The 9,587-nt window shown below is 39.2% G+C and overlaps 1 protein-coding gene across 2 annotated transcripts in view; it reads right to left on the reverse strand.

Annotated features, from left to right (window-relative positions):
* Positions 1–8,416, reverse strand: part of TRAPPC3L (trafficking protein particle complex subunit 3L) — a 51,419-nt gene extending 43,003 nt beyond the window's left edge. The window contains exons 1-3 of one of the 2 annotated variants that reach the window (XM_073337116.1): positions 8,125–8,416; positions 6,185–6,232; positions 3,805–3,902 (exon numbers count right to left, since the gene is read on the reverse strand). In XM_073337116.1, the coding sequence (XP_073193217.1) occupies positions 3,805–3,902; positions 6,185–6,232; positions 8,125–8,166 (188 nt within the window). In that variant the 5' untranslated portion in view covers positions 8,167–8,416. The remainder of the gene's footprint in view (positions 1–3,804; positions 3,903–6,184; positions 6,233–8,124) is intronic. The other variant, XM_073337117.1, reaches the window with a different exon arrangement.
* Positions 8,417–9,587: the final 1,171 nt, after the last annotated feature.

Here is a 9,587-nt window from a genome sequence, read left to right on the forward strand (position 1 = left end):
TAAAAATAGAAGTAAATAGAAATAAAGAAATCCCCCCTGTAAAATCAGGATGGTAGATATCTTACAGGGTAATTAGATTCAAAAACATAGAGAACCCCTCTAGGCAAAACCTTAAGTTACAAAAAAGATACACAGACAGAAATAGTTATTCTATTCAGCACAATTCTTTTCTCAGCCATTTAAAGAAATCATAATCTAACACATACCTAGCTAGATTACTTACTAAAAGTTCTAAGACTCCATTCCTGTTCTGTCCCTGGCAAGAGCAGCATCCAGACAGACACAGACCCTTTGTTTCTCTCCCTCCTCCCAGCTTTTGAAAGTATCTTGTCTCCTCATTGGTCATTTTGGTCAGGTGCCAGCGAGGTTACCTTTAGCTTCTTAACCCTTTACAGGTGAGAGGAGCTTTCCCCTGGCCAGGAGGGATTTCAAAGGGGTTTACCCTTCCCTTTATATTTATGACATGCTCACTTTAGGGCCTCTTTGTATGACTAGAATGGTATAAAGTGGCCTTAATGTAAATGAGAATCACGTCCTACTATCTAGTCGTTACTAAAACCTAACCATGGTTAGTGCTATCTTTCCCCGTGTCATTCTCTGAAGTAGGATCTCTAAAGGGATTCCTCTGAGAAGGCCATTACACACTGAGCATACAGCTTGGCCAGTTGGGAATGTGATGACACTGGTAGACCAATGTTATCTCTAATTTTTTCTATCCATGTGCAGAATGAATTTTGTTATGTGCACCATATCAAGGTAATGTGCGCATGTGCACCACCAGTAGAAACAAAAAAACCTAGATATAATATATATTTTTAAAAAGTTACCATAGGGATAATTACTCCAGCCAGGACAGGTTAGGCATTTTAGATTTCACTACTGAAATAATTAAATTTAAGTGTAAGAGAGAAATAAAAATTTTGAAATGCATAGACCAGTCAAAAAACTAAAATAACACTTTGAAAGAAGTATTAAGAAGTAACAACAATAATAATACAAGTATGTGTTGGGAGGTGACTGTGAAAGACAGTGTGTGTGTGTGTGTGTGTGAGAGAGAGAGAGAGAGAAACAGAACACGTTCTGTGTGTGTGTGGGTGTGTGTGACAGACACACACAGTGGGTGGGTGTGGATGTGTGTGAGAGAGATGCAGACAGAGACAAGCACACACAGTTTGTGTGTGAGCCAGAGACACACAGTGTGTGTGTGTGTGTGTGTGTGAGAGAGAGAGAGAGAGAGAGAGAGAGACGCACACACACACCCCACAGCTTAGAGGGAATTTAGTAGTAGTCTCATTGCTCTAAGTATGGAGGTTTGACATACCCATGCATAGTCTGAGGGACTGACTCATGCTTTTCTTGACATTTGCTTCCAGTGACATTTGTCAATTTTAGGTTCATTGAAGCATGTGTGAAACAACAAATTAGTTAGCAAAAAATAATTACATAATAATTGAAGAAACCAACCCCTTATACTTGGAACTCCCTGAGTCCTGACATGACTGTGGTATTAATGTATTTATCAAGGGTGTTTCAGTAGTCTCTTATTGAGAAAAAAGGTTCTTCCCCATCATGTCACATAACTTGGGTTGCCCAACAGGTGGGGCCAGAGTCCAATTTGTCTTGGGCATCTTGGCTCACCTGCCTGCCACAGAAATTGCAGGTTGCAGAAGTCTTGTCCCCTGCAATCCCTCTGAAATGGCTCACAGAAGAAATGAGTAGGTCCTCCCACCCCTGCTTCTCTTCCTCTTCTGTTGTCCCTCCTCCGTTGTCCTTCTTCTATCATTATATACCTTCTCCCCATTCTCTTCCACTCCCCTTCTCTTTATCCTCCCTTCTCTTCTCCTTCTCCTCTCATTCCTCCTCTGAAATTCCTTCTCTACTTTCTTGTCTCTCTTTTCTCCTCGTAATATGCTCCTTCTTCTTGATCTCCCATCACCATAAAAGAATAGCCACAGTCTCTGTTATGCTACTTCTGCACAAAACTAGTTGCAGTTCGGCAAAACGCATTTTCCATTTCACTAGATTTAAATTCAGTTACACTGTTCACACAGAACTGAAATTCCAGAGAAATAAGATGGACAATATAAAAAGGATGAAAGCTTGTAAAATCCTTCCATTCCTAAATTATGGCAAATATTGTACAGGAGGCTTTGTAGAAGGAAAAATTAATGAATGTAAATGCAAGCACCTGGGCCAAGCTCAGAAATGCTTTCATTGATTTTTTTCTATATCCATTTAAACTTAATTGTTTCTGAATCTCTTTCACTGTTCATTATGGGCCTTATTCAAAGCCCACTGAAGTCAGTGGAAAGGGTTCCATCGATTTCAGATTGGGCCCTATAACAAGAAGCCTATACCGTAGCCAATGCCATGTTATAACAAAAAGCTTTCTGGAAGACTAAGGTTCAGAAGAACACTGTGTGATGTACCGGCAAGCCATGAAATATTTATTTATTGCTGGCACATTTAGCTGAGTATCACCATTACTGGTGCCCTAGTAAATATTTCATTAGCCGCTATTAAAATATGTACCTCACCAATACCAGAGAGTGCTCAGGTTATTTTTAAGTTTAACCTTTAGATCCATAAAACAATCTGTAAACTGAAGTGACAAGTTGCTGTCTGACAACCTGTGTGTAACAGAAATGCAACAGCCATATTATTATATCTATGCGTATGGGACCTCCTAGGTTATAAACTTTGCTTCCAAAGCTGTGCTGCTTTCATCTTCACTGATAGTGCTGCATAAGCAGAGAAGTAAATCAAAATAGCCCTGCTGGCAAAAACGTGAGTAAAAGCACAAGGGGCTAAATGTATATAATTGTGTTAATGATGTTAAACCAACGGTGTTAACCCAGGGAGGAGTTTGTTCATCAAATGGAAAAGAGTACAATTTGGTAGGAAAAAGCTCATGTAGTAGGAGAGAAGTAAAGTAGGACTCCACACCTCCCAGTGTGAACCTTTTCCTATTTCTACCACAGAACCTGCAAAGAACCTACATCAAATGTGCTGAAACACGTGATACTCATTGGGGCTGGGCGAAGAATTAATATCAAGTGATCGATTCAATGAGTTTTATTGATTTTTTTTCTGTTTGTGAGTAAATCACGATTTTCTCAAGCAGGTGCTGTCTGGAATAGTTATTGTGAATAACTATTGGCCTGTAACTTGTTTGCAAGCAGTTTATTGTGTGTCTGATATTCAAAATTCTAGTTGTTTTGATTGGATGTGTCGGTCACATGGTATGTTTCTGTTTTCCGAATGGATGAGCTTAACTCTTAGAATCAGGTTTTGTTGATAACTAATTCAAAAATTGCTTCTGGCAAATTTTCTACAATATTATTATGTATTGTTTTCTATTATGGTAATCCCTAGGAGCCCCAGTCATGGACCAGAACCCCATTGTTGCTAGGTGTTGTACAAACACAGAACAAAAAGACCACCCCTGCCCCCAAAGAGCTTATTTGTTTAAAATTCATTGCCATGGTGAACATTCCTGCCATTCCACTTATCTTCTAGAATGTCCATGGAAAATAATCATCAAAGGGGGTCTGTACCGGGCTGATGGGTTCTAGGAGCTTGCACAGGACACGGGGCTCTTCTCTTGAACCACCTTGTGATAAAGTTTATTGTAAGTGCCTTTGTGTCAAGGACTCTGTCTTCGTTTGTACTTTGCATGGTCCCAAATACAATTCTGTTATTCAACAAATAATAGACAATAAGAGGATGGAAGAAAATATACAAGTAGGTGGACATCACTAATGCTAAACTGGATGTGTAATGCAGAATAAACTTGTTACTTACATTCTGTCTAGATACTTGTTCACATCTTCATCCTTTTCGTAGTCCTTACACAGCTGGGCTACCAAAGCTCCATAAGTAAGCACAAAGAGTTCTCTGCTCTGTCAAACAAAGGGGAAAATGAGGGTGTATATGGTTTGAGAATGAAAAAACTAGGATCAAACTCTTATTGCTCCTCCTAACTTCATACAGTGTCTTGGAATAAAAAGCCCAACATTTATTTTTATAGGAACCTTCTGTCTATGGACACACAGCCAGTGATATCCAGGGTGTGGATTCAGTATACCTTACTTTATTATCACCCCTCACTTAGGCCCCAGTATTGCAAAGGGGTCTGTGCAGACACCCCTTACACATGCATGGAGTACCATTTGCAAGACTGTGGTATTTCTAATCTCATTCTTTTTTATGACTGTAGCATCACGTTTGAATTTTGGAAGGAAGAAGAGTTATAATGCAAAAAAGTAAATCCAAGACTAATGGCATTCAGGATTATTGAAGCAATACAGTATTAGGTCTTTTACAAGAGTAGCAGCAACCTGGATGGTGAAATTCAATTGCAATAAAAAAGGCACAATGGTTCTGAGTCTTGTCATTTACATCTGCACACAGTGAATGCAAAATAGATACAGAAAGTGGTCAGTTCAGAACAGTAGCACTTTACACCCACTTTGCACTTGTTCTGCACAGGTGTAAATGACAAGAAGAAGCGGATGAGAATCAGTCCCAGAGTCTTCTCCTTCTCTTTCAGATATCTAATAAGAGGCCAATATTTTAAATTCTTTTCATCAGTAGCTCTTATTCCATTCTTAGTGCTATTGCACCTCCAGATTCCTGAACTGAAGAGTTTTATTCTGACGCTGTTTCTGTCACACATATAAATATATCTAATACTTTCCACTTTTAAGCCAGAAGTCTGTCCTGCTGCTAAGACTACCTGCTTCTAAAATCCTTATGTCAAATCAACAAAGTAGGAAGGCAAAAGAATGAACTGGCCAGGAAGAGATGGTATATTCAAGGGGATCTGGTTGTTCCCAGATGATTTATGTATATTAGGAAAAGTGGACCTTGACCTACTAAATTGAGGTAGAAGGAGTTACCCTGCATCTGCACTAGGGAAAAGGCTGAGGTTAGTTACAACATGCTAGCTAACCTTGACCACTTTTCCAGTGTAGACAAACTCAGAGACACCAACACCCAGTTTCCATGGAGCCATGCAGTTCGCTATAGAATGTTCAGAATTCTACAAAGCACTGGGTTCTGTGCTTGCTGGTTTACACCAACGCACCAGGGGCCTTCCATGACTGTGAGACGTCCCTATTAATACCATACCTGGGCTCTTAGGAAGAGAGCAGGATTGCTCAGACATATACCCGAACAATACGTCGTGTAAAGTCAAGTATAAGGGCTCCTGCCACCTTGTACATCTAAGTGTACATATTACAAGAGAAAATTAAGGGTTAGGCCCGGTCTACATTTGAAAGTTATACCCGTATAACAAATTTGGCTAGGGGTGTGCTTTTTTTTACCAAAATAGTTATACTCCTAGTATGGATGCAGTTATATCAGTATAAAGCTGCCTTTACCAGTATAATTTATTCCCTTACCAGTATGGGAATAACTATACTGATATAAGTACATTTATACTGATATAACTGCGTCCACAGTAAGGGGCTGCCCCCCTTTTAACTATACTAGTGCTGTTAAAGTGGTACAACTTTTGTGTGTAGGCAAGGGATTAGATTGTGCTCTTAGGCACAGTCCTGAGTACAGGTTGGTGAGTAAATGGCACCAACCTGTGAGTAGCCCCAGAAGACCAAGTGTCTCAGAGACTTTGGGACACAATTCCTCCTTTGCTCTGGGTTGGGGGAGGGGGTGCAATTTACTTCCATCCTTGAAAGGGTGCCATTTATTTTCCCCCTTCTGACTGGCTCTCTGCTCTAGTCAGTGAATAGGGGCAGTGTGGAGCTGAGCTCTTCCCAGCCACTTGCTCATAGAGGGGAGTATCCAGAGAGCAGGGATGAGTGCATCACAACTGATCCAGACCCCGAATTGGGGTAGGCCTTCTTCAATTGAGGGTCTTACTCAACCCTGCTCAGCTGAGTAAAACAGGAGCACAATTGAGCCCTTTATGACAAGAATGAAATTCCACCTGCTGGATTGTTCCTTCATTAGTAGAGGACTTTGTGAAATATGTAAAATGTAATGTTTTGTTGGGACTTTTAGAAAAAGCAGAACAATTCTGTCCTGGAGGAAAAGTTCTGATGACTTTTTTTAATGAAAATGATATTTGTTTATATTTGAAACACCTTGCACTCCACGTGAATTGCTGAAAAATCCAAAGGAATGGTAGGAAATATAGTAATCTAGATTTGCTGCATACCATGTGATGTGCTGATGCAGAGGATGAGATGCTTGGTAAATGCCAATCCTACAAGATAAAAAGAAGTAAAGAAAAATGATAAGGGTTCACACAATTCTTTATGTGGCTGCTGAAAGAAAGAAAGAAGCAAAATGTGATGGACTGAAATGTAAATGCAGTTCAAACTTTAAACAGAAATTTAAATCACATTGGCAGGAATAAGCCTCAGCTCTTAGCACAATGGGGTCCCAGACGAGCGTTCTTAGTTGCTACCACAATACAAATTATCTGAAGAATAGTAATTAAAACATCTCAGCTAGTACTTGGAGCCAAGGTGAAATAGTCTCTTTTTGTCCTACTCTGCTATTTAGGTTCCTTATATCTATGTCACATTTTTATTGTTGGTTAGTTCATTCTTTTCAAGAAAAAATATTAACCCTGGCTGGAGCTCTTTTAAGACAGACTTCGTCACTGGTTTGGAGACAGACAAATATTTGGGGTGCCTGAAAACAATAGATTTGGTGCATGAGCTGTTATCCAGACCTTTTCACAGGAGACTAGACTAGTACGGACAAATTCATTTTCACTGATGACCCAAGCCTTATTTTTCAAAATAGAAGGCTAGTGCCCTACACCATTGTGCCAACTAGAACCCATTGAGGGTAATTTTGAATAGAAGTTAAAAACTACATCATATATAAAATGGGTTGGTAGAATTGAAGACAATTCACCTTAAGTTCCTAACAGAAATAAGGAAACTTCCAATCTATACTTCTGGGCAAAGTTAATGAATGGGAAGATCCAAAAATGAACATCCTTGTACATGCACATTTGGCTGGCAGGCTCCTGAACAAAAAGTTAGAGCCAAGTGTTCTTAGGTTTCCAATAGTTGGCTATTTTACCCCTTAAAACCACAGTCAGAGAACTAGAGAATAATTGACAACCTTGGTTTTCTAGCCCTTTAATGGGACAGAATATTCTTCTTCTTCTTCTTTTTTTTAATGCTCATGCAGTGTAAGAAATGCTTCGGGGATAGTTTCCCACGCCAAGTCTTTAAAGTGGACTTTGGAATATTAGGAGAATATTAACAGATACTGCATATGATCAAAATACTGAGCAAACATAATAGTTGGAACAGCAAAAGGCATCCTTTTGTCTGTGGTATCCCCTGCTAGATGTAATACTGTATTGTGCAATCAATAGTTCCTCATTATGGGACAAATCCAGATCAGTATGAGTTTTAACATTGTTTTCAATGGGAGCAGATTTTGGCCTTAAGGACCAGCTTCTACCCTGTGAAGTGCAGGTGCACTATTTCCTGTCCCTTTCATGCAAGCAGGAATGTAGGATCGCTCCCGATCACCAGGAGAGGGCACTGGCCTCAGTGCTGGCCTAGCACCACACAGCAACAAGAGGGTGTGGTCCGCCAGCAAGGAGGCATATTTAGTTCTCCAGCTGGGCAGCTCATATGCAGCAGTCCTGCCTAAACCATCTGTCCCTGCAACTGAAGAATGGCTCATGCTAAGTGCAGAGTTCAGCCATCTGGATTCATCATGTTCCGGACTAGAGCTGGCTGAAAAACATTTCATATCACAGTCACAGTCAGGAGAAATTAGAATGTTTCAAAAGCAAATGTTAATGTCAATTGTTTCACAAATACTTTTCATTCCAAGATCTGATTTTGTAAGAAACTCAAACAAAAAAACATTCTCTTTTAAGTCACAGCATTGTCTGCTCACAAGAGGGTTAATATTTTCATTGAAGCCATAAATGTCTTCAGTGCAGCCATTCTAAAATTGACAGATTCATCCCTCGGTACATAGACCTACTAAAATTTGGTTCACATTTCTACTTTCTAGCTAGTCCACCATCATGACTGTACAAAACAATACACTTCAATAAAACAATAGCTAGCTATAAGTCCATGTGAAGTAATATTTATATATTTAAATAAGCCTTACTATTTTGTGATTATCTTGTCTTCTGTTCGTTGGCCGTGACATGTTGCTTGAATAATGATGAACTGTATGATCATTGGTTTATATCTTTTTTCCTTTAAGAAGCATTTTCCCCTCCAGTAACTGTATTTCTTTCTTCACCCTTCCTAAAGTTTTCTCCTCTCTTTGCGTTAGATCTGCTTGCTGTACTCTGCGCTGTTGCTGATGCTCCTCCTATTTACTACAAGCATTAAACCTTTTAGGAGAAATTTGATTGGCAACAGATCTGCTTCCGAGCACAACCACATAAATAGCTGCTCCATCCCTAGGAATGAATTGCAATCCAAATACACAACAGCAGGATCTCACTGTGTGAAATCAGGCCAGGCAACACCAAATGATTCTAAATTCTTATGCTCTGAGGGATAAAAAAGGTGGTCTATTGTTCATGCCAGTTTTTGCTGTGGAAAGCCAAACAAAAGCTTCCACAGTGGAAAATAAAAACCCAAATACAAGACACTGTAACATAAAGTAATTGGTCTTTAGATTCTTTTCAAAGATAAAATCAAGGAGCTATATTCAGCTGCAGCCTCTATCAGCTTCTGCTGGGCTACCATTGACAGGGCCTGGTAGTTAGAAAGACTGCCTAGAGGGTAGATGCAGGTGCTCCCAAAGCACCTCTCCTATAGCTTACAGCAGTGGTGCCCAACCTTATTACACAGGAGGGCCATATAAACCTAAGCACAACCTTGTGTGGGCCAAACATATTTTACATATTTTAATAAGATTTAAAATAGGGCTGTCAATTAATCACAGTTAATTCATGCGATTAACACAAATGAACTAGATTAAAAAAATTAGTCGTGATTCATCACAGTTTTTAATTGCACTGTTAAACAATAATAGAATCCCAATTGAAATTTATTATAAATATTTGTGGCTGTTTTTCTCCATGTTCAAATATATTGATTTCAATGACAACACAGAATACAAAGCATACACTACTCATTTTATATTATTATTTTTATTACAAATATTTGCATGGTAAAAAAGATAAACAAAAGAAACAGAATTTTTCAATTCACCTCATACAAGTACTGTGGTGCAATCTCTTTATCGTGAAAGTGAAACTTACAATGTAGAATTATATTTTGTTACATAACTGCATTCAAAAACAAAACAATGTAAAACTTCAGAGCCTACAAATCCACTCAGTCCTACTTCTTGCTCAGCCAGTCACTAAGAAAAACAAGTTCATTTACATTGACAAGAGATAATGCTGCCCACTTCTTATTTACAATGTCACCTGAAAGTGAGAACAGGCATTCACATGGCACTGTTGTGGCAAAGTATTTATGTGCCAGATTTAAGTATTTATGTGCGAAACATTCGTATTCCTCTTCATGCTTCAAGCACTATTCCAGAGGAACCCTGGGGAAAGCGCTTCTGTAAACAATATCCCCCCTTGCAGCAGGGCATTTCCCTAT

The sequence above is a fragment of the Lepidochelys kempii genome, chromosome 3 (assembly GCF_965140265.1).
Source record: "Lepidochelys kempii isolate rLepKem1 chromosome 3, rLepKem1.hap2, whole genome shotgun sequence".
NCBI classification, from domain to species: Eukaryota; Metazoa; Chordata; order Testudines; family Cheloniidae; genus Lepidochelys; species Lepidochelys kempii.